General features: G+C 40.0%; 1 protein-coding gene across 3 annotated transcripts in view; it reads left to right on the top strand.

Moving 5' to 3' along the window:
* FYB2 (FYN binding protein 2) overlaps nucleotides 1-26,201 on the top strand; it is a 1,416,888-nt gene that overhangs the window by 967,821 nt on the left and 422,866 nt on the right. For 2 of the 3 annotated variants that reach the window (XM_044085511.1, XM_044085513.1), the window contains exon 13: nucleotides 11,313-11,390. The exons of the other annotated variant lie outside the window; for it this stretch is intronic. In XM_044085511.1, the coding sequence (XP_043941446.1) occupies nucleotides 11,313-11,390 (78 nt within the window). The remainder of the gene's footprint in view (nucleotides 1-11,312; nucleotides 11,391-26,201) is intronic. 3 annotated transcript variants of the gene reach the window in all.

The following is a 26,201-nucleotide window of genomic DNA, read 5'->3' as shown; positions in this document are numbered from 1 at the left end:
GCCCTTTATATAACAGTAGCTCTACATTCATTCATGGAAACCATAAAGAGTGTTAGAGACTCTGGCAAAATTGTTTCTTCAGTATTTGTAGCCCTCTCAAAAGCTTTTGATACCCATTCAAAACTCCTAAATCAGCTCCATGAACCTGGATCTCTCCAAATCCTCTATCAACTGGTTCTCCAGCTGTTTATCTAATAGACAACAGTGCATAAAATGGCAAGGCTGTCATTCATCTATCTCCTAACTACCAATTATATTCCCCAATAATCTGTTCTTGGCCCATTACTTTTTAATATTTTTAACAATAATCTTCTCACTTCCTGCTAATACACTTCAATACAATATGCAGGTTATTCTACCATCATCTTCTTCTTCTCAAGCAATCTCTCCCACTTGGTCCAAATAACTCACAAAGCTTTCTCCCTTCTAGAAGTATGGTTGAATGACTTCCAGATATTACACAGTCAAAAAAGACCAAACTACTCCTATTCACACCTAAATCAAATTATGTGGATAAACCACATTTTCAGTTTTTTTCCCAAAACAATACAATAAATGAAGTTGTTTCATGCACTAAACGTCTAGGTGTGACAATTAATGAACATCTAAAATTTGACCTAAATATCAAGAATAGTATTAAAGAAACACATCAGAAACTGTGAATGCTTTGTAGACACAGACCCTACACAAACATAATCTCAAGAACTACACTACCCAATACTTACCTTTTACCCTCACTCCTGTTCAGAGCTCCTATCCTCATCAAAATGTAAACATCACTGAGAACTAAACTAGAATCATGTCACAATAAAGTAGGAAAAGCAAAATTTAACCAACCAGAGGAGCAAAAAATTAGCAGCAAAGGATGAGAACCACAGGTGCAAATTCCAGTAAAATGCTGTTTATTGGTAAGCGCTTTCGTCAGGTTTAAAATCACCAAACTTCTTCAGACACCATTTTACAAACGTGCCCAAACATTTATACCAGTGTCATAACTACCAGCAGCCAATGACATCAAGTAAACACTCCCACATGATTCATTTAAAAATTCAGGAACCTACAAGTATAAAAATACAAGTTTCTTAAAGAGACATTCACAGCACTATTAATGTTGCATTACTTCCATTTACCATTTGAATTTATACATTACACCACGTTTCTAGCTTCAAGTTATAAAATTATGTTTTAAAGATTCCTTACATTTGTAAAGATTCATGGCACTTTTTGTCAATGTGTGACAGTTTAAAACCTATTTAAGATGAAATGTTCATTACTATAGATGAGAAAGACTTGTTCAGCTGCATACCCCATCAAATTGGTATGGAATAGTTTGGTGAATTTTTACATGAAGTGATGGAACTTAACCAAGATCTTATTAACGCCTATTGCCAGCAAATGTATATAGTGTTCGTTCAGTCTGAAGGGCACTATTTCAAGCAGAACCAGGGAGTGGCCATGGGCTGTGCCTGTGGTCTACTGTATGCCAATATCATTATGGCGTGGTGGGAAAGATGTTTTCTTTTTACTAGCAGATTTCATATTTATATCTGTATGTATATCCACTTTTTGGATGATTTGTTTATCTGCTGGAAGGAACCACCAGAGGAAATAAGCTCGTTTGTAAAATATATCAGTCAGACGACTGACGTTTTGAAATCCACTTACACAGTGGTTACAAATTGTATAGTGTATGTGGATGTTGAATTATCTAAGGCGGAAGGTGGGAGAATTAAATCTAAAATATATAGAAAGCCCACATTTTCTAACTGTTATTTACACTACACTACACTAGTAGTCATCCACCACATGTTAAATGTGGAATCATTAAGGGTCAGCTTGTAAGAGCAGCCCGAATGGTTTCTGAATGTAATGATTTTTTGAGTGAATGTGATGTAATAGGGCATATGTTTTTGGATAGGGCGTATCCCTTACCTTTTATTCTAAGTATAAGGGATGAAGTTATAAGGAAGCAAAATACTGGATTTTATATACCTCTAATACAAGGGTCAAGTTTAATATCATCCCCCCTATTCAACATGGAACACAGGTAGAATCATCACATGAGTTTATGACCAGTAGCATTCTAGCAATATATGACTCTAGTCATGGCAAAGAAAGGAGTTTAACTTTTACTAATGATACTTCCTTTTGTTACTACATTCTGTGAAGACAGTTATGTGGTAACTGATATTTTAAACAAAAACTGGAGTATTATAAAAGGGGATTTAGATATGCTGGACACCTTTGGACCAACCCCTAAGATAGTATATCGAAGGGGTAGTAATATAAAAAATATTCTGGAAAGGAAATGTATTGATACCAGGACACTGACGTGTCAGATGGCACCGTGTGGTATGTGCCATCAATGCCAACATGTTTTTTTGGGTCCAGCATTAAGGTAGTGGACAAGACCATAAAAATAAAGGGCAAATATAACTGTTATTCTCGATTCTCGGGCAGTGGTTTATATTATCCTATGCACACAGTGTAATGGATATTATGTGGGCAAAACTCAACGTACAATGTCACAAAGAATTTATGAGCATTTTTATGAAATAGCACAACATAAGGAAATCAATGCCTTATATAAACACTTAAAGGTATTTCCCCAACACACTTTTAATTTGATTAATTTAATTTAACTTTTAACTTTTAATTTGTGGTATTACAGCAAATACAAAGTGAAGCTTGTGGAGGATCATGGAAACTATATTTAGAAGAGAAAGTATGGTGGCAGATTTATCTGAATGCTAGTTGCCCACCAGGATTAAATGACATGGTGTCCATTTCTAGTTTGCTTAAATTAAAAGCTTATGGTAGATAGAATTTCATTCCTTATCTCTAGAAACGTGGTGTAACGTATATGTAGATGGATGTAATGCAACATTAATAGTGCTGTGAATGTCTCTTTAAGGAACATGTATTTTTAAACTTGTAGGTTCCTGAATTTTTAAATGAATCATGTGGGGGTGTTTACTTCATGTCATTGGCTGCTGGTAGTTATGACACTGGTATAAATGTTTGGGCGTGTTTACAATAAAGTAGCTAAATTCTTAACTAGTTGCACATACTACACCCACCTTGGTATGCCCCCAAAATCTCTTAGATGGCTTGAGCTTTAAATTTGCCTTACCTGTCTACAACTCATTACTGCCTATAACATTATCCATAGACCTCCCATGCATTAGCTCTTCAGTTCTATACTCCCACAAGGCCATTATGATCAGAAAATAAATAACTCCTAGCACAGTATAAACCTAATAAACTTGTTGGAAAAAAGTCTGTACTTGTCCTCACTTGCTAAAACATGTAACAACCTTCCTTTTAACATCAGATCAAACCCCAACCTTCAACTTTTCAAACAGGAGTTACATAAATCATGACACTGCTCCTGCTCTAAACCAGTCTAAGATAATTTCAGTTCACTTCTTCTCTTCTCTTCTTGTTTTCTCATTAACAGTTTCACTGCTCCTTAATTCAGATCACTGTACATATATCCATCTCCGTTTCCCTGATCTTTTATATATTATTACCTTTTCACCCCCCCAAATCACCCTTAGTACTCCATTTTTTCTATGTAGTCCACACCCCATAATTACTGTCTTTTAATGAACTTTCTATCAATTTTTATTGCACAAACCTTTTTCCAGTCTTTTTCAAAATGAATTTTACTTGTACCTATCCTGCTGCATACTTTTATTTTACCAAAAGTTGCTAAACCATAATAATACCAGCCTTACTCATTTCTGCATTCTAATACAAATTTTATGCTATTTAACCATACCAGACCTAATCATGTCACTTTTGAAATGTATTTTTAATGTATTTTGACTGATTGTTCTGTTATTTTGAATGTTATCTCTGAATGAACCTTGGAGCTTTTCTTCCCAGGCCTTCACTGAAAATGGTTACTCTAGTCCCCAGCCTGACTTTCCCGGTAAATAAATGTCAGTAAATAAGTACATTTATCCGAGATACATTTCAAAGATCATTTTGCTTTCTTTAAAAAAAAAAAAAAAAAAAAAAAGCTGGAAGGAAACCGGTTTGGCTTGTTTAGACCATGGTTCATTAAATTAAAACAAGTTTTCCATAAAAAGCTATATAATTACAATAATGGCATTAATCCAAGTGCACTTAAGCAGATCATAATCAGTACATAGTTTCCATCGTAATTGTAATTGTGATTGGCAGGAGATACAAAATTATGCTGTGCCTCTTATATCTGTGTGGCACCAAGGGAAGTCATGTTCCTAGTCTTAGATTCTGTTTGGCAGAAGGTGAATGCTCCTGCTCTGGTTACCCACTTCAGCTAGGGTTTGTGTGGTGCGCACCACACGCATAACTGCACATTACCATGCAGTAGAGGATACCATTTGTGGTTATAGATGCAAACTCTTAGATAATTTTCCTTTAGTCAACTGCTTGTGCTCCATTGGACATTTCTTGCTGTTGTGCTTCACTGCCTGGTTAGACAGTCAGCTGAGCCTCTGAGGTTCCTCCACAAGTCATACCCATTAAGCCCCTCGCATTTTAGAACTTTTTCTTACCCCATAGCCATACATTTTCCTTCTAGTCCCCTTCCAGTTAATGACCGTGGTACTAAACCTAGCATCATAAATGGACAATTTCCCACCATTTCTCCAGTCAACCTGATCAACATGGGCATCCTGAGGCAATGTGGCAGTTGTCACATTTACACTGACGCCCCAGTTGTCCTAATTCACACAAATTCAATATGTGAGAGATGCATCTATATTAAGAATCTAGACTCTTTCACTCACAAATTAGTATTTCAGACACTTAAGTAGGTTGTCAGCTCTCACACTACACCTCTTTCACCTCCAACGCGTACAACATGTAAACCTACATATGCAGAGGTTCTTACTAGAAGTTTACCGAAAGATCAGAGACCTCCCAAACATAACACACCTCACTTAATATATTCCCATCAAATCATAGTACACATACAAATACACACAGGAGTGTCTCACAAAACATGCCCCTAAGGCAAAACACAAAATCAAATGTTTTAGTCAAAGGTGACTCCATTGTGAGAGACACAGATGTCCCACTCACTGGCTGGATAATGAAAAGGTCATGGTCAGCTGTCTGTCAGGTGCCAGGATCCACCCCATCACACATGCACTCAAGTCACTTAACAGCAGACACTTTTATGACTCTGTCATAGGTAATGTTGGAGTGAACAACTTGAGACTTACCTCACTGGACTATATGAAGAGAGATACGACTGAGCTCTCTGATTATGTGTCCCGGGCATGCCCCTAGCCTTAAGCAGCATTCTACCGTCACCTAGAATGATGCCTCAGTACAGAGAAAAAAATTTTGATTTCAGTAATTGGCTTAGTTTCTGGTATCATTCTAAGGGGATGCAGTAGCTGTCAGGCTGGTTGATGGACCCACGATGCTGTGCCAGAGATGGTCTCCACCTGTCACCTCTGGGTTTTCGGCTACTGGCTAAGGCTTTTTCCTCCCCATAGTGCCTTTTTTATACAATGTCACAAAAACAAGAATCCTGACATAAAAATATCCTCAAGAAACAACCTTAAGATTATGCTGCTAAATGCTAGTAGTCTAAATTTGAAACTGAATTCACTTGAAACACTCCTCACCTTGGAAGATGCGGATATCTGTGCAGTCACAGAGACCTGGTTCAGGGCCTCGGAGAGCACCCCAGCCATACTGGGATATAATGCTTTCCACCCACTCAGACCACAAAGTGAAAGCATTTGGTTATTATAGGTGACTTTAACTACCATCCATAGATTGTGTAAATTATACATGTACAAACACACTGTCCCAAAGATTCTTGGACTTTAACTCAAATGCCTTGGAGGAGATATTTGGCATTTCCACAAGGGGCTCAAACATTCTAGACATGGTACTCACCAACATAGTAGAATGGTGCACCACCACAAGTGTGTATGCCCCTCCCTGCTGAAGTCTGATCATACATCAGTCTCTTTTGAGTAATGATAGCATCAGACCCCCCAGGAGAAATTAGGATAAATAACTTCTCCAAAGCCATCTACAGCCTCTTATGAGAAGATATTAATAGCTTCAAAGCTCCAGTCCCCACTGACAGCAAGGACGCCTATACTGGGATATAGACCAATGCATTGTATAAACATTTATATACTTGTATTGACTCAGCCATTCATGATAAGACCAGGATCCTAAAGAGAGAAAAAACAAGCCTTCCACCGTAAACAAGTTATATAATAAGTGGAAGAAATTGCTGTCTAAGAGCAAGAAGCAACAATCTCAGAACTGGAAATACACCCTTCTCAGCTTGAACAAGCAAATAAGACATCTTGTAAAGTCCTCTAAATCTAACTATGAATCTAGGCTAGCATCCCCCATCTAAGAATAACCATAAAGCATTCTTTATCTACATCCAAAACCTTAAAGGAAAAGCCCAGATTTGTGCTGAACTGTTAGTTAATGCTACCACATGTACTGAACCAATGGAAATTGCTAACCTGCTAGTGGACAGCTTCAGTGAAACTTCTCCCCATGTCCCCACCACATATACCCCAAAACATTTCTACCACCTGTTCTCCACATAGTATCTGTAAAGAGCAGGTCTTAACCGCTCTCTCCAAGGCCAAAGCGCAGCTTCTGTGGGACATGATTACATCCCAGGCTGCATTCTCAATTGTTTAAAACAGGAGTTAGAAACACCATTGGGTACTCTTTTTCAACAACAGCCTAAGCACTGGTTTTGTCCTTGCTGAATGGAAAACAGCTGCCATCATCCCTTTCCACAAGGAGGTTGCATTTACCGAGCATGGAAACAAAAGACCCATTAGCCTAACCAGCCTTCTTTGCATGGCCATGGAGAGAATCATCATGAACCTTATCAACAAGGATATTGGAGACCTTCAAACACGTCGCCTGACCCAGTTTGGTTTTATTAAAGGGAGATCCTGCCTGTTGAACATGGTGGACTTCTTTGAGACTGTCACCAAAGATCTGGACGAAGGCAAATCTGTGCATATGGCCTACCTAGACTTGGCCAAGGCCTTTGACACAATCTCTCACTCAGGCATCATTGAAAAACTCACCCAGTTGGGGGCCAGCCCATATAGTGTCAGGTTGGTTGCAAACTGTCTCACCAAACTGAGGGTACTCCACCTCCACCAGCAGACCCCATTACCAGTGGTGGTCCACAGGGATTGGTGCTGTGTCCCCTGTTGTTTGGAATCATCTTCTTAGAAGTACAGGCAAAAACAAAAGGGCTGTGGCTGACAAAGTTTGCTGATGACTGCAAACTGGGAGATGTTATTGAGTCCCCAAATGATGTCAGCATTCTACAAGAAGGGCTTATGCAAGCCAGTGATTGGTGCCAAAGCCATGGTCTTAAACTCAATGCAAAAAAAAAAAAGCATTATCATCACTTTGGCAGAGGTGATGTCCCTGCAGATTACCATATTAATAACAACACCCCAAGCTCTAAATCAGTGGTGAGAGATTTGGGCACACAGGTTAACAGCAGCCTTGCTTTAGATCATCATGTCTCTACAGTGTAAGGAAGGCCTTCTACATTGCTCACCTCATAAGCAAGAACATAGCTTCCAAAACAAAAGAGGTTATAACCCTCCCCCCCGTGCTCTTCCCTCATCAGGCCAATAGCAGAGTACAATTCTCCCTCTGGTATGTATCTATACTGGCACCTGCAGCAACTGGAGAGAACTCAAAGGTTCCTCAGAAAGAAAATTCAGGGTCTTCAGCAGATCTTATGTGGGCAGACTGAAATCGCTGTTGCAATACTCTTTATCATATAGACTATTCAGAGACGGCCTGGGCCTTGCATATAGACCAACCTCTGATCCTATCTTAATGGAAAATCTGCACATTCGTAAGTCAAATGGTACATGATTCACTCATTCTAGGGACCTTAACCTAGCATGTGACATCAACAGGACTTGCTGGAGAGACAGATATGTCTCCCAGAGGTTGCATCTCCTCTGGAATAAATTTCCAATAAAGGTTAACCCTTTTTAAGTGCAACTTGGGCAACTGGATGGGAAACCGCAAATTCACCCCAAGGGTTTCATCTGTGTCCCCTTGGAGAAGGCGATTCGATGTTAATTCAGATCCACTTTATAGCATAGACCACATTTCTAGACCTTTAAGGGAACAAGGGTTGAACTTGTCTAGGCTTGTAAGGGCCCTAGGGCCATTTGCTTAGTAACCTATGAACCTATAAGCCTATGTGGAAGTGAAGCTTTTGGTGGTGAATAGGAATCTCTTTTGTCTTCTGCCTTCATGTCTTACCTGATTTGCATCTTGACTTTTCACATGACATGTTCAGCATTTTCTTCATTATACATTAATGGGTGTCATATGCATTTATTGGCATTGTGAACCACTTTTGCAGTTTTACAGAAACTCGTCCCTTTTTGGTGTGACATGGAAAGATCATGTTGGTCAGTGTGGTGGAAGGTAATTTTCTGACAGCCTCAATGATATTGTTTGGAATCCCTTTCCAGACTTTTTCACCATTTTTCAGAAAAAAAAATCCTTGGAGATGTTAGCTGTAATTTATATTACAAGAAGTTAGATGTATATATCCTATCCAGAAATTATTCACTTTCTTTCCTCAGTATTTTATGGACTACTTACAGTTGCAGCATAGTAAAAAGTTTTTACAGTTGGATTCTACATAAGACTAGGTACTTAAAAGCAAGACTTTAGATTAATTTCAGTAGACCAGACAGGCAAATCATTTTATGAGATTATTTCTATTTAAGATTTGATTTCTGTTGCTTTTTGTCATATATTGCTCTTATAACTACATTTATAATGCTTAATGAAATCATTATGTCTTATTCAGGCTCCCCTTTCTCCTGCTACATTCCAGTTTTACTATCCTCCCCCTTCTCTTTTTATTTATGTTGTGTTTAATAAATCATGCAAAAATAAATAAAACAAATAACAGGACAGGGAGAGAACATTGAGAATTGTTATCCTGAGACAACAGATGTTGACCATTGATTAAAGAATGGCAAATGGTAATCTATTTGAATTATTTCAAGGATTGGGCCTTTAGGGTGTGCCATTATTATGGAATCATGGTTCCTGCAAAAAATAAAAAGTGTTCAGCAGTCTGGTAGCTGCTAATAGTTACTAAACAGCTGAGTTCAGAAGATCCACCTGAGAAGCAAAACTTTATGATGGGCATTATCAGCTCCACAACTCAGCTTTAATGGCAAAACTAATTAACCAGCTATTGCCATACCTCAGATTTATGATAAACTCTTCAGCCAAAGAAGGGTTTTGGAGAGTCTTCTCCCCATTGTCAGCTGCCTCATTGATTCGACTTTCACCAGGACAAAAACTGAGACCCAGAAGTTTTATCATTTAGGGAGCCATCAGAGACTTTTTTTATACCCTTTCCTCATGGAGGTTGACTAATAGAATCTCTCTGGTTCAGAGTGCCGTTGATGTCAGCAAGTGAGCGTCTGGCACTTTTGTAAATGATGATAACCACTGCTTCCTTGTAGCTGATGCTCACTGGTCTCCACCAGGGATTCATACAAAGAAATGTGCACACTGATGAACAACACAGCCTGAACCAGAAAACCAAGCTTCACTGCTCCAGTTGTGGTTTAGTTTAAATGTGCACCCCCTCCATGCATGCCCAAACCCTCCCTCCAAAGATAGGTAAGTTATAATGCAATGCCACTCCTCTCTTTCCCAACATCACCTCCAGCAGGTTCCAAAGTTGCTAGTTCAGCTCTGCACATCTAGACTGCAGTTAGAGCTTTAAAACTTTGTGCTAGTGGAGCTGATGATCTTTTGCTAAAGCAGGATCAATGACCACAAGGATTTCTAGAGGGAAATGTCTATCTGAGTATCTCAAGATGGTTTACAAAAATGACCTTTCAAAATGGAGAGAGTTGTTCTCATATTCACATCACCATCATAAAGTAACCTGACTGCCATTGCTGTGGCATCTTTTAAAGAACTACAGTTTGAGGGACCTACCCTGGTCACGCTTCCAATGACATTAGTACCACAAGACCTCTACCTTGAGTACATAAGGTAAGAGCTAAGTGTTTGAATGGGGAAACACATGCTTCATTAGAGAAAAATTAAGGTTAGCATTGCTAGGAACATTGCAAATTAATCTACCAGTGAGGAATGCAAGTTGAATGAAGCATAAACAGTACTGCATGCCTAGCAGTTGAAATAACTGTGGATTAAGGTCATTATTTCAGAGACAGTAATGTCAGCCTCACATTTGGAACTGTTCATATATATCAAACATACCTTATTTCAAAACGCAGCCAACGCAATAATGTTTGTAGCGGATACCTAGCTAATATCTATTAGTGAAACTCTGTGTGTGAATCTTACTGTGCTATGCATTTGGGTGTTGTTACTTCACGAGTGTTTTTCTCCTAGTTTGAAAACGAATGAGAGTAATAATGTGAATGCAAGCTGAAATGCATGACTGCATGTGTGTGTCTGTGTATTCCAAGTTTATTCTATCAGTATATACGTGAAGCAAGTATGCGTAGGAACTCTGTCTCACAATATAGTTAAGTACTTATAAGATATTCTTTTTCTGTGCAAGTATACAGTTTATATTCAAGTCAGAAAAAAACATTACAGTTCAGAATGTAAAAGATGACAAGGTAGGTAATAAATGATAGCATGGATAGAAGTCACTTAAGCAGGACTCAGTCTGGGAAAAGTATTAAAATACTGAGTTTTGGATTTAAACATTGGGAGATGCTTAAAACAGCAAATGGAAACTATGACTAGAAGGAAATTTACAAACAAACAAACAAAAAAAAAAAATCACCAGAAGCTGTGTGAGAAGTAAGTACTGGAGTGTGGGTAATGAGTTGTAAGCAGAAAGTCTCAGTAACGCAGAGAATTTGAGAGAACTCGTATTGTCATTAAGATACACTAAGGAGAGCCCTCCAAAGAAGAGAGGCCCACATGTGCCATTGATGTAGGGCTTATCTGGTCTGGACTGCAGTCGGGTGAGAATTCTGTTACATGCGTAAATGTACAGAGGTTTGTATGTGATGATAGTTGCTGTAGAGTTCTGATTGGCCTAGATTAAAAATAATTTCTTAAGAAACATACAGTGATCTTAAATTACAGATGAGACAACAGTACTGGCTGATGTAATATGCAACCCCAAATCTAGAGGTTATCAGGAATAAGAGGAAACAGTGAATGACATTTTAAAGAGGCATGCAATTTCAACTGTACTAAAGTAAGATTTTTTGTCCGTTAATTTTGTATTTTATATGTAAACCTATTTTTTCTAGTTCTACTACTAAAAATAACAAGAAGCTACTGAAGTTCTTTAAAAAGGAGAAGAAAGTAAAAGGAAAAGATATATCTGAGTAAGGACATTTTACTTATTTATTTACTCACTGTACTGTTAGTGTATTAGCTGACTTAATTTTCACCTGTATGTGAGTCTGAATTGAGTTGCTTTATCATTTCTGTATATATGCATGATTCCTATGATAGCTGTAAGTAGGGCAGAGTGCCACGGTGTTTACTCACCTTTATACCGTACTGTGTAATTTGAATGTTCACGTCAGTATTGCTTTAAAGCAGAGTTGCTCCACCGGTATCAATATGTACAGCTGCCAGCCATCAGGCATGTGTTTTGACAGATGACCCTTTTCCATGTCTCCTTGTACTGTTCGTGGAGAATCAGCCCAAGATGAAGGTGAGTTTTTTTCTCCCGCATTTATTTGACAACAGTTTATGAATGTAAATGTAGTTACTAGTGATAGCTGCTGTGATTTTATGGGATTTTCAGAGTGTAAAATGTCTTCTACTTCAGAAGTAATTGCTTCTCAAGGAATAATACCTTCATTTCCATAGTTTCCTCTGTTGCTGCTACTATAGAAAGAACATAATAGTGTAGATTATTTTAAATACATTTTCTTGCCCAGAAGTTGTATTAGATGACAGTGCTGACAAAGAGTTTGACTTAATCTCATTCAAACATAGAAAAGAATGCTTTATCATGTTTCTTTTTCTTTTTTTTTTTTTTTTTTAACTAATAGATGTTAGAATCAACACTAAAGGTGATGAAGTCAGCAAGCATTTTAATATTTGCATTTTATAGGCAGTTCTAAAATTTTATATGTAGTTTAAAGCATCCCTGAAAATAAAAAAAAGTTTTTAATTTGCCTGGTCTGAGTTTCATCCTCTGAGCATGTACAGAAGCACATTTATTTTGATGTTTTTGATGTTAACGTCACCGTTAGTGTTATTGAAATATCAATTCAGCCTGGATCACTGGATCCCTAGATATAGATAAATATGCTTATAAAATACATGCAGTAGCACACACAGATTTATCTGTGTATGTACGTACACAAGAACAGAGATGCAGTCTGGTAATAAATCTAGTGAAAATAAATCCACAAAACAATACAACAATGAAAATCACACTGGAGCCAATACAACACAATGTAAAACACTGAGTTCAAAATAGTAAAAAAAGAAAAAACTTTAATACACAACTCTCTCTTAGAAAGCTTAATCAGGTGTATAAAATCAAGGGTAAACGCAGTATAAATAGTACAAAAAGCATTCACATGACAAACTGAATCTAACTTATTGTTTTTTATTGCATATTTGTGGGTGATTTTAATTTATTTTTTGAGTATTTAAATACTAGTACTGAATATCTTAGATTTAAGAGGGAAATTTCTTTAGAGACTATTAACTTCTTAAATATTACCCAACCAAAACTCCACTGGACTAGCATGCATCTTCCATTTACATTTAGTAATGCAGTAAAAAAACAAATGAAGCACATTGCTAAATTACATACCAATGATAAACAAATGATATTTCAGCTGAATAAAACAACGGATGAATTCCTAGACAAAGGTTACAACAGAGCTGACATGGCTAACGTAAGCAACAGTATTAGCTGGTGAACCCTAGAAACTCTTCTGTTTTTTTTACAAACAGATATACTGCAAATATCAACATGAGCAATGAAATGACAATGCACACCAATCGCAAAAGGTGTATGCTCACAATCAAAATACCAGTGCTATGAAATGTATAATTAATAAATGCTGGCCAATAGTTTTAGATATTCTGGAAATCAGGAATATGAGAGGAGGTAAACCAAGCTTTGGCTGTAAAGGATGTAACAACCTAAAAAACAGGTTATACTACAAGGAACAACCTAGAAGTTATAATGTTTTTACAGCCAATAGAACAGAAAGACATACTTATTTTATTTATTTTTACATTTGTTAACCGGGTTAGTCTGTCTGGGTTCTTAGAAGCCCTTTTTTAGCAGAGACCCGAGGAGAAAAGCTCCCCCAAAAAAATTTTAAACAAATAGTAAGAACAAAGATAAACAGATCACATTTTAAGTATACATACTTCTGAAGTAATTACTTAACATGCAATAAAGGAATATATAGAATGGATATAAATACAATACATATATGAAAATGTTCATGTAGTATGGCAAGAAACTAAGCAGAAATATGGTAAGACTAAGGTCACTACATTGCTGAACCAAGGTACAAGGCATGAAGTAAGTAGATATACAGATAAAGTTTTGTGAACTTTGGAAGTTAATAAATAAATTAAAGAACAGTAATAGGGGATTATGGGAAGTGAGTGTGACATGAGCTAACCAGTATGGAATATGACGGAAAAAAAAAGTGTAGGTAGTAGTAAGAGAGAGAGCTAGAAGTGATACAGTTAAGTTAGGTTATCCCTGAATGTTTCTTGGGTATTAGTTTAGAGCATGAACATATCCAAGTTGATAGGAAAAAAAATTTAAGCTGTTTCTTGAAGGCATTTTTGTCTTTAAGTAGTCTAAGGGCTAAAGGGAGTGTGTTCCAATTGTTTGCAACTGAGTGACAATAGAGTATTTTCCCAAAGATTTTGTTTCGCTTTTGAACTTCTGGAAAGTATTGATTAGTACTTCTTAGTGGGTAGTGAGGAGTATAAAGTGTCAGAGAATTTGCAAGGGATGGGCAGGATTTAGGATTGTTTAGTATATTGCGGGCTATAAGAAGGTGGGATTGAGGCAGTAAGTTTGAAAATTCAGACCAGTATAAAGCCTTTAATGAGAGGCAGTGATGGGATTTGTAATGTTGATTTGCAGCAAATCTGGCTACTTTGTTATATGTGGTTTCTAGTTTGGATATTAGGTTACTCTGTAGATGGGTAAGAATAGGTGAAGCATAGAGTAGGGATGGTAGAAGCAGGGATTGGGCAAGGGGTGGCCTGGATGCACAGGGAAGAAAGTTTTTGTGACGATAAAGCAGACCTAGTTTTTGGTGTTTTTTTATTGAGCTATGAATGTGATGGTTGAATTTAAGTTCATCATCAATTATTGCTCCAAGAAGTTTTGTTTGGGTGTCAACAGAAATTTTAGCTCCATTAAGGGATGTTATGGAAAAGTTCTGTTTTGCATTTTCCAGATTTTTAGGTAGGAAAAGTAATAACTTGGTTTTGCTCGCATTTAGCAGGAAATGGTTGGATTGTAGCCAGTTTTCAACTGAGTGCAGTGAGTTTTGTGTAAGGGATTGAAGGTTTTCTATGTTGTCAGCAGAGTTGATGATGGCTGAGTCATCAGCGTACTGAATAAGATTGGATTGGGGGCAGGATGAGAAAAGGTCATTAGTAAATACATTGAAGAGGAGAGAGCCCAATATTGATCCTTGTGGGACCCCTATCATAACTGCTACAAAGGGGGGGGGGGAGTAGGAAGAGCTCCAGCTAACAGCCTGATGTCTATTAGTGAGGTAATCACAGAACCAGGAGGTGGAGTTTGAGAAGCCTAGCTTGGAGAGTTTATGGTGAAGTATGGTATGAGATACAGTGTTGAATGCTTTCGACAGGTCCAGGGCTGATGCTATTTTGCTATTATCCCTGAGTTGAGCAATGTTATTAGTAAAGGATACAAGAGCAGTAGCTGTGCTATGTGTGGGGCGGAAGCTATGTTTTGTTGGTGTGAGTAGGTTTTCTTCTAGCAGATGATTGTGTACTTGCTTATGGATACACTTTTCCAGTATTTTGGAGAGAGGAGACAGTATGGCAGTTGGTCTGAAATTGGTTGGCTCAGTGGAGTTTCCTCCTTTATGAAGAGGTACTACAAAATATTTCTTCCAAATTTCAGGGACTTTGCCTTCTTTTATGGATCTGTTAATCAGGATAGATATGGGCTAAGCTAGAGATGTTGCTGCATGTTTAAGGAATAATAGAGGAAGGTTATCAGCTTAGTTTAGTTAAGAGCAACTTTATATAAGAGGTGGGAACAGGTGATAGTGAGAAAGAGAGTGAGGGTGAGAAAGGTGAATCAGACGTGGATGAAGATGTAGATGGATTGAAAGAGGTGCGGGTGGAGAAGTTAGTTACAGTTAAGTTTTCAATGGTTTCAATGAAGAGCTTATTAATGAGGGTTGCTATTTCCAGAGAAGTCTTGTCAGAATAAGGTGTGGGTGGGGTAGGAGTACCAGGTGAGAGAAGTTTATTGATAGAGTTCCAGAATTTTTTAGGATTACAGTAGGGATTGTTAAGTGAGGATTGGTAATAGTTCTTTTTATCAAGATTGATTTGTTTCTTAGCTTTGTTTCTAAGTTCCATGTAAGAGATGATGTACACTTTGCCAATATTAATAAGAATTTTATTCATCCCGTCACTGGAAAAGTATCTTATTTAAAGGTCTATGGGAATTGTGAAACTAGAAATGTATACTGTTAGCTATATGTCAATTATGCACTGCATACTATGTTGGTAAAACCACAAGTTAAAGACAGAATAAGTAGTCATTTATCTGAAATAAATAGGAAAATTACTACTAACACACTTTGTAAACATGTTTTGGATAATAACACCTCACATTTTTTAAGTTTAATTAATAGAACCTACATGCGGTGGTGATTTACTACAGCAAACTGAACTAGAAGAATTTAAATTGATTTTAAAGCTTAAAGCTCATATTTTACCAGGCTTAAGTGATATTGCATCTTTAAAACCTTTTTTTAAAACAGTTTACAACAGAGAGGGTTCAATTAACTTGTTCAATTTGTCATGTGACTGCTTTTTGTACTAGTTATACTGTTTTTATACTTGGTTTTATATGCCAGATGAAGCTTTCCAAGTGAAACTTTTAGGGAGCTGTGCATTAATTGTTTCTTTTTTAATATTGCAAATTAGAAGTTATGTACCTACCATAATGTTCCATGTTAGTTGTCTTCTCTCGCCTTCTTTCTTGCTGGATGGGTTCGGAGCCGATCCTTGGCTCCGACTCGGCACTTGCTAAGCTCGAGAGTCACTTTTACCAGCTCGAGGCAGCCCCATATCCCATGATGCAAGGCGGTAAATACCCAGATCTCGTTTGGTACCTAGAGGGAAAACTACCTAGCATAAAAACTTTCCACTAAGGAAAGAAGAGCAATAAGCCTGAAAAGGCTGTAAGGGGAAACCAGATAACTAAAACTAGAACTAACTGGTGCCCAAAGAAACAAAATCTTCCAGAGCCAAGGGAGATCAAGGTCTGTCCAGGCAAGGGGGCAGGAGGGAGGGTCGCAAGAAAGAAGGCGAGAAGACAACTAACATGGAACGTTATGGTAGGTACATAACTTCTAAATGTTAAGTTGTCAATCTCGCCTTCATTCTTGCTGGATGGGACCGCGTCCCTAGCACCTCTATCCTGGGTGGCTCAATGGAACAGACACTTGAGAACCATGGAACCAAAACTGGCTCTATCCCTGGAGGCCAAATCCAATTTGTAATGAGAAACAAAGGTATGAGGAGTGGCCCAAGTGGCTGCTGCACAAATAGTATCTAAGGGTAGCCTAGCCTGAAAGGCTGTAGAAGTGGCTAGGCTTCTAGTGGAATGTGCCTTTGGTTTTGAGCACAGCTGTTTGCCCCTAAGTTGATAAATGTCAGAAATGGTGGAAGATAGCCATCTAGACAAGGTCACTTTGGAAACAGGGAGGCCTTTCTTATTTTCAGCATAAGAAAGAAAGAGCTGATCAGACTTCCTGAATTGTTTTGTTCTGTCCAAATAATATCTGAGTTGGCGGTGAACATCAAGATAATGTAATTTTTGTTCTGATCTGTTGAAATAATTAGGAAAAAATACAGGGAGATCAATGGATTGGTTTAAATTTGTTTTCGAAGCAACCTTGGGCAAAAAGGATGGATTAGTTCTCAAGGATACTCTGTCCTTGTGGAAGACCAAATATGGGGGGCGAATAGAGAGGGCATGAAGTTCTGACACTCTCCTAGCCGACATAATAGCGACAAGGAAGAGTGTCTTCCACGAAAGAAACTTTAGTGAGCATGAAGCAGCTGGCTCAAAAGGAGGAAGAATTAAGGATGTCAGCACTAGATTTAGGTCCCATTGAGGAGGAGGACTCCTGACAGGAGGTTTGAGGAGAAAAACTCCCTTCAGAAAAGCTCTACAAAGCTTGTGGGACATAATGTTGTGATCTGCAAACCCGACATGAAAGTTCGAGATTGCAGCCAAATGAACTTTGACCGTGGAAGATGAAAAACCCGAGTGAAAGATTTCCACTAGAAATTCCAAAACTGCATGAACAGGGGCAGTAAAGGGATCTATGTTCCTTGATTTCGCCCAAAGGGAGAAACGTTTCCACTTGCTAGAGTAAATCCTTCTAGTAGAGGATTTAAGGGAAGCCACTATGATATCCCTAACAGGGTTAGAGATCATAGGAAGCCTGGCTAAGGAAGGAAGTGGAGCAACCAAGCTGTGAGGTTGAGAGAAGGAATGGACCGATGCAGCTGACCCGATTGGTGGATCAGAAGATCTGGCACTGGGTCCAGATGCCACGGCTGCACCAAAAGATGACGATGAAGGAACGGAAACCAAATTTGTCGAGGCCAATACGGGGCAATGAGAATCATTTTGGCTCTCAAAACGGTAGCTTTCTGGAGTACCTGTGGTATCAATGGAAAGGGAGGAAAGGCATAAAGAAGTCCCTGGGGCCAATCTTGGGTAAGAGCGTCTCTGGGGGGATGGCCCGGAAGTGGGAAGAGAGAGAAGAAGGCTGGGCATTTGCTGTTTTGGGGAGTAGCAAAAAGATCGCAACATGGGCGGCCCCACTTCTGAAAAATCTCCTCCACTATAGATTGCTTGAGAGACCACTCGTGAGGCATGAGTATGGCTCTGCTCAATCTGTCTGCTAAAATGTTGGTTTTCCCAGGGATATGCATTGCTGCCAGAAACCGATGAGAGGACATCGCCCATTGCCAAAGTCAGAGAGCCTCTCGACACAAGGGGTAGGACTTGGTTCCGCCCTGCTTGTTGATGTACCACACTACGGACATGTTGTCCGTGTGAACTGCAATTGTTCCCAAGGGAAGAAAGTCGTTGAGGGCTTGCAACGTTAAAAGCACTGCTCTCATCTCTAGGACATTTATGTGCAGGTGGTATTCGAACGGTTGCCACGTCCCATGAACCATCCTTCCCTGATAATGACCCCCCCACCCGATCAGGGAGGCGTCCGTAGTGACTGTGGCTACCGGGGCCAGGGAAACAAAGGGTCTGCCCTGATGGACCTGGGGAGAAGAAATCCACCAGGATAGGTGGTTTTTGCAAGTTTGTATCACCAGAATCTGGTGACGCATGGGAAGCTGTTGGAAGGACCATTGGGTGAACAACATCCATTGAAGGAGACGCATGTAAAAACGGGCCAAAGGAAGAAGAGTAATGGCAGCTGCCATGAGGCCCAATACTTTTAGGACTAGTCTGGCTTGCACCTTTTTGCTGGCAAGGATGATCCGCACATGGTTTTGGATATCTAGGATTCTTTGGCTTGTGAGGTTTGCTGACATCCGAACAGTGTCTAAATTTGCGCCTATAAAAGTAATAGACTGGCAGGGCAATAAGGAGGATTTTTCGTAGTTGATCAAAATTCCTAATTGAGTGCAGAGATTTAGGGTGTAATCTCTGGCTTGGAAAAGTTGATGCCTGGTGGTGGCTGAGAGGAGCCAGTCATCGAGATATGGAAACACCTGGAATCCTTGACGTCTCAAGTGAGCCGTGACCACTGCCATGCATTTGGTGAACACTCTGGGGGCTGTAGTGAGACCAAAGGGCAGGGCTCTGAATTGAAAATGACTGGACCCCAGCCGAAAGTGGAGAAACCTTCTGGAGCATCTGTGGATTTTTATATGATAGTACGCATCCTGAAGGTCTATTGAGCACATCCAGTTGTCTTTGCCCAAGAAGGGCAAAATTGATTGAAGTGTGACCATCCGAAATCTTGTCTTTTTCACAGACTTGTTGAGTCTGCTGAGGTCCAATATTGGTCTCCAATCTCCCATCTTTTTGGGAACCAAAAAGAACCTTGAGTAGATGCCGGGATCTGAATGGTCTGTTGGAACTGGCTGAATGGCCCTTTTTTGTAGAAGCTTTGATACTTCTAATTTTGCGATTTCCCTTAGACCGGGTGGAACATCTGGAAGGGAATTTTTGTGAGTGAAGGGACTTTCCTCGAAAGGAATCTTGTAACCCTCGGATATGATCGACTGCACCCATTTGTCTTGTGAAAGGGAAAGCCAGGCTTCTGGGTACAGCGATAATCTTCCCCCGACTGCCTCCAAGGATGGACAGTCGGGCAACACCTCAGGGATGCTGGAAGGGCTTGTCAGAGAGAGGCTCTCTGCTGCCCTGGTTCTGCGGACCCCCTCTGCCCCTAGGGTGGCGTCTATTATTATTACCCCCTCTGCCTCTAGGGGTAAACTGACCATGTGTGTCCGGCGTGACTCCCTCCCTGAGATTTATGGAACCACATCTTTCCCCCCCTTCTGTCCTTTAGGGTAAGGCCTAGAAGGGTTGGAAAAACGGACTCCTACGGCAGAAAGAGTCTTGCCGTCTTGCTCACACCTGGTCAACGTATCCTTCACCTGAGGACCAAACAATGTTGACCCATCGAAGGGAGAGTTTGTGAAGGATGCCTTAAAGGGATCTGCAAAATTACAGATCCGCATCCAGGACTGACGTCTAAGAGCCACTCCTGTCCCTGCAGCTCTACTCGCTCCATCTGCTGCATACGAAATCAGCTGCATGGAGGAGTTGTTTATGGAGTTAAGGATTCCTAGCTGAGAAGCAATCTTGTCCTGAGCCCCTGCAGCTGTAGGATCCTGTACTACTTCACCTAATTCTTTAAGGATGTCCCTTTGAAGTCTGGTGAAGTGACATAAATAATTCAGTGAACGCATGGCAAAGGTCGCTGAGGAAAACATCCGCTTACCATACCTGGTCCTAGAATCCTTGTTAGGAGGATGGACTGGTACGGAAGGATCTGCAAGTTCCTTCTTGGTGGCGGCCGCCACCACCATGGCATCAACAGGGACACCTTATGTAAGAAATTGTTTCTCAGAAGGGGCTGTAATAAATTTAGAAGGCCTCCTGGGAACTGGTTCCACAGAATCAGGAGCTGCCCACGCCTTCTGAGCTATCACCTCCATGAGGGGGTCGAAAGGCGGAGACACCCAGGAGGTGGAGGGTCGAGATCCAAACGCCTCTAGGTATACCGACTCATCCTCGGAGGGATTAATGGAGGGCCAGTTTCCCCTCTGTTTTAGGAGTTCTAGGATGTCTGTAAAAGAGACATCCTCAGAGGGGGATCTTGGGGACCCCTCCGACTCATCTAAGTCGGTATCTGAAGTTGTAGACTCAGGGGAGTCTAGGTTCTTCCTCTTACAGGTCCTCTTATGCGGAGGATCTCCTGACGGATCAGGAGAATCCTCGGAAGAGGGGGTTCTTCCCAGTGGGGAAACCTGAGGCGGTGGATCTCTCGGTCCGGGAGCAAGAGAGTGGGAAGAGACATCTACAGGCACCGTAGAGGGAGGAGCTAAGGGGATAGACTGCTGACTGAGCCCAGGGGCCAGCACACTCCTCATCACGTCGAAGGCTTCCCTCCCAGGGAGAACCGAGCGATTCCGCTCCGAAGAAACAGGGGCTCCCGGGCCCACCAAAAGGGAAGGCTCCGAGGCAGATGACGGAGCCGAGCTCACCAAGGCCGAAGCCCCGAGGGGAAGAGCAGGGTCGGACAAGGGTCCGATGCCACTCACCCCCTCGGAGCAGACCAGGGAAGCCCGATCACCGGATCCCTCCAAGGAAGGTCTCGAGGAGGAGATAAGAGTAGAAGCTGAAGGACCAGAAAGGGGTAGTATCTGCCCCGCAGCCGTAGCAGTGACTATTCCCATAGACTTCAGCTCCGAGCTCTGGAGGAGAGTCGAAGGAGGAACTTGAAGAGGGTGTGGACTAGTAGTCATCTGTTGAGACGGACTATGAAGCATTTGGGCTAGTGCCTGTGATTTTAACAATCTGCTTACCACTCTCTCCAAATCGTGGTCTGAGAGCCTGGAAGACCTAGATGATCGGCTCCGATGGCTCCGAAAGAAGAGGAGAGGTCGGAGCCGACAGTATCGGCTCCAAAGAGGGGGACCTGGACCGCTTCCTCGACGGAACCATCGGAGCCGAAGAACCCTCGGTTCCAGACGGAGCCAACAACTTATCGGCTCCAAGCCTGGTCAAAGATGTATCAGAGCCGGACGGCGCCGATACCGAAGCCTGAGACACATGGTGGTCGGAGCCGGTCGGAGCCGACACCAATGTGGCAGTTAAAGTATCGGCACCGATGGCCATCGGTGCCGAAGATTTAGTCAAAATAAGATCGGCTCCAGCCGGGGCCGGTCTCGACTCCAAAGTCGGAGCCAGGGCAGGCTTAGTAGCAGAAGCCTGGGCCTTGGAGGTCTTAGAGGGCTTGCCTGAAGCAGACTTGGCCGGGGAGCCCTCCGGTTTAAGTAGTCCTCTTAAAATTAATTTATTTCTCCTTTCCTGCAGGACTCTCTGGCTGAAAGAGTGACAAATAGCACAGGAGTCCTGCAGGTGGAGAGGTCCCAGGCAATAGATACAAGAAGTGTGACCGTCTGTCAGAGACATCTTCTGACAGCACGAGTCACACTTCTTGAAGCCTGAGACCCTCTGTTCTTTGGACGTAGTGAGTGCACACACAACACACTACTCACACAGTCCCAGATTCAGAAAATTTAACTTAAAATGGAGAAAAAATAAACCACACACACACCCTGACAGGAAGGGATGGGAGGGGATTGAAGGCCCGACTAAATAAAAACAACTAGGGAAACAGTAAAACTAGAGCTAGAGACCCTACAACTATCTAAAAGTGACAAATAAACTAATATATGAGAGAAAAATTAGGAATGGGGTGACTAAAAGTTGTATAACAAATTACTTACCAAGAGCTGGTAAAAGGAGTACCTCATCAGCGAAGCGGCAAACGAGATCTGGGTATTTACCGCCTTGCATTATGGGATATGGGGCTGCCTCGAGCTGGTAAAAGTGACTCTTGAGCTTAGCAAGTGCCGAGTCGGAGCCGAGGATCGGCTCTGAACCCATCCAGCAAGAATGAAGGTGAGATTGACAACTTAACAGCTCAGTATTTTACATTGTGTCGCCTTGGCTCTGGTGATTGATTTTCATTGTTGTATTGCATATGCGTACAACAATATATATATATATATATATATGTATTACATATGCATACAACAATATATATATATATATATATATATATATATATATATATATATATATATATATATAGTTACAAAGAAACAAAAAAGTGTGAACGTTTATGCTGCAGCTCCCGCAAACATTTAACATAGACAGGATTTGATGCATTTTATCTTCAGCTTAATCTGCCATAAAAAGCAGAGATCAATTATTTATGTTAAAATGTATTATGTGACTGAAATTAGTCTATCAGACAGTGAAATATCTAAACTTATTATCTTAAACTTAATAACTTAACCTTAGCATAAAGTAAGTGGTTAGACTCCACCCAATGCAGTATCATCCTTTGAACCACTTCTGCCATAAATGTAACAAAATAATAGTATGGCAAATAAATCAAAAATGCTTATTTAAACCTAGCTTTAATGGAACATTCAAGTTAAGAATCCATACCTAGTAGAAAGATTACATTTATATTTATATGATGCATTCCTCTCCCTTGTCGCTCGTGTACTGATGTCTTTTGTTTCCAGCTTATAAAAGATTATCCACAAAATGCACTACAAGGACATATCTCCACATAGGCAAATCTAATCATTATTACATTTATCAAATGCTTAATATAAGTTCTGCCTGTACTGAAACACAAATAATTTTGTAGTACACGTGTATAATAGATAACGATGGCTTACCTGTAGGTCGTGTTGTATGTGAGCACGAGACTTTGAGAGACTGGTAAGACACACCCCTGTTAAGGAAGTGATATGCCTCTGCTTGCCAGATTTGTCAGCAGGCCTAATGGCCCTCCCTCCTTAACCCTCATTTTGGGGTCAGGTGGCGGCCATATGGCTTCAACCCCCTTGTTTTCTCCTCTGTTCCTGTTCAGCTGCCTCACCCCTCCTCATGTCGGACCCAGATTTGACTGGTGGCTGTATCAAGGAGTATGTGGCTGGGATGGATGAATTAAAGGGGTTTTTCTACCAGGTCCAAGGTAGTTTGAATTTCGCTTCCACTTCTGTAGAGGCAACCAGAACAGGTGGGTCACACCAACCAGCTTTGAATTAATGGTTATTGGTTTATATGTTACATATGAACTGCTGTGGCATCATTAAAGGTTGTCAGCGGCATTTATTCAGTAAAAGGTTGCAAAGTTAATGTGCTGGTGTATTTGACTCATCTCACTGGACAAGTGGAACTAGAACACTGTTCATGTGCTACTGCTTTAGATTTAGAACTCTGCTCAAGTACTACTACACTGTTGGAATCTTTCTTCCTGGCACATTCCACCCTCAGCATTCACCTTCTGCTTAGAATTCCTGTTTTCTGTAGTTTTCTCTTACAGCTTGTAGGTTTACAGTTTTGCTCACGTCTTTCAGTTTTCATACTACTTAACTTTGTTCACACGTAATGCACGATGTGGAGATCATGCTGAAGATGAAATGCATCAAATCTTGTCTGTGTTTAATGTTTGCTGGAAATTCTCATTTCTGCTTTTCACTTATATTATCTGATTTACAACGCTTTCAGACTGCATTTTGTATAGTTTATTTCCTCTTACTAGTTCTTACAGGCTCATCTATCATGGGTGAACACTGAACTCTCTCTTTAAATAATGTAGATGTTCGTGTTTCACTGTTGCAGTCATTACATTTGGGTAATCTGCTGGCAGGTTGCCCTCAGTTGGCCTGATTAACAAAGTCTTGGGTCCTGCGTTGGTTGCTGTCCCTTCTTCCATGACGTCAGGTCGTCAGGGGTATAAAACATGCAGCCGATGCCATTACATCAGTCTTTCTTGCTGCATGGTACCCGAAGCAGAAGCAGTTCACAAGTGCCGGTCGGCCGACTCCTGAAATTTTCGTTTTCGAGTTTAAGAACCAAAGTCTTCAACTAAAAGCTAAGTACCCCGTTGGGGAAACTTTTTCTTGCTCCTTACCGATGTCAGTAAAAGTTAATAATTGTATTACTTGTGGGAAGCAAATACCTCATAAGGATTTTCATTTGTACTGTATTCCTTGCCTAGGCCCTGAGCACGACTTACCTTGCTGTCGGTTTTTGTGCTTTATTTAATCAACGCACTATCCGTCGGTACATTTTTGCTTCAAAATATTTCAGTTCTCGGTTTAATGATCCAGAAATGATGTTGGTTAGCCATCCAACTACCGGAATACCAAAAAAACGCAAAGAAAAAGACAGAGACAGGTTGTTGAGGTCCAAAACTGCCAACAACGCTTCTCCTAAGCCAGTCGCCAGTGGTGACTGCTGCCTTACCCCTTTTCTTAGTTAGGCTGAGGTATATATTTAGGCTAAAACTTTTCCCTTCCATGTAGGGTGGTCTGTTAAAAGGAATGCTTTATTTCCACTGTTTCCACAAAACATTAAAGTGAGAAAAATCTTTCTGTATTTTTGTGTCATGTGTTAAATGTAGTAACACAGCAACTGGATGAAGCACCTTCCCGTACACAGCGTACGTTTATAGCTGAGTAACGTGACGCTGTTTCTTAACTCAATAAATTCATACTGCTTCATCAACTTTGTTAGTAATGACGTTCTTCCTGCATACATACTGCCCCTTTATTAGCATGACCACCACCTGAAACTATCAGTTTTTGAAGTTATCTGTCACTAATTAAGACATTACATTTAATTAACGTTATAGTATCACAGTAAATGTATTTATTTTTTGGCATTTGATTACCAGGAAAGTCTGACTGGGTAGGTGCCTATTTTTATTTATTTTTTATTTATTTTATTTTACATGTGTTAACCAGGAAAGTCCGAATGGATACATAGCCATTTTCAGCTGACGCCCGGGGAGAAAAGCTCCATGTTTAAAATAAAATTTAGTCACACTTAAAATGCAGATTACAGAGATATTTAGAAAATTAACAACAATCAAAGATAAATTCAAATTAGGTTACATAACAAAGACAAAGTTCAAATTAAGGTTACATTTAGATAGGAGAAAGACAAAAACATTGTTGGTGATGGAATAATTATACAGTGGAAAACAAACATTATGAGAAATGTGCATATAAGAAAGAGGATTTTCATTTAGAAGGAAAGGATGAATGAATAAGAGAAGGTAGGTTAGGTAAGAAGAAGATTAGATAGCATGGGTTGAAAAGTAGGTTATATTCCAGATATTGGAAATTAGAGACATATAAATAATTTAAAAATATCTAGAACGAGGGTGTGGGAAGAAAGTAAGGGTACTCGTATTTGAGAGCTGAGTTTGGTTTAATAATATTTTTAGCAGAGAGCCAGTGATAAAAGTTCCAAGAGTTTAATAACAATAATTTTGCAGACTTCAAAGTAATACAAAGCATATAAAGTTAAAATAATTATACCAAATTAAACATAATGTGAAAACATTTGTCAAGAATAAGTACAACTTATATAACAGTGACTTAATATTTAGAGAAATTTTAGCCATTATAGAGAAATTAAATAGGATTTGAAACCTGAAGTGAGAGACAAAAAAGGGTTGTGTCATATTTAGAAAGAAATTTAGGGAAGAGAAATAGATTGAAGTAAGGAAGTAAATGAAGAAAGGAGAGTAAGGAGGTGTAAGGTATGAATAGGTATTTTTTTCATATTTAGAAATTTAGTTTTTCCTGATGTTAAGCAAGAACAGAGC

Source organism: Protopterus annectens, chromosome 10.part0 (assembly GCF_019279795.1).
Source record: "Protopterus annectens isolate FY-2018-M chromosome 10.part0, PAN1.0, whole genome shotgun sequence".
Classification (NCBI taxonomy): domain Eukaryota; kingdom Metazoa; phylum Chordata; order Ceratodontiformes; family Protopteridae; genus Protopterus; species Protopterus annectens.
This window is presented reverse-complemented; position numbering and strand designations above follow the sequence as displayed.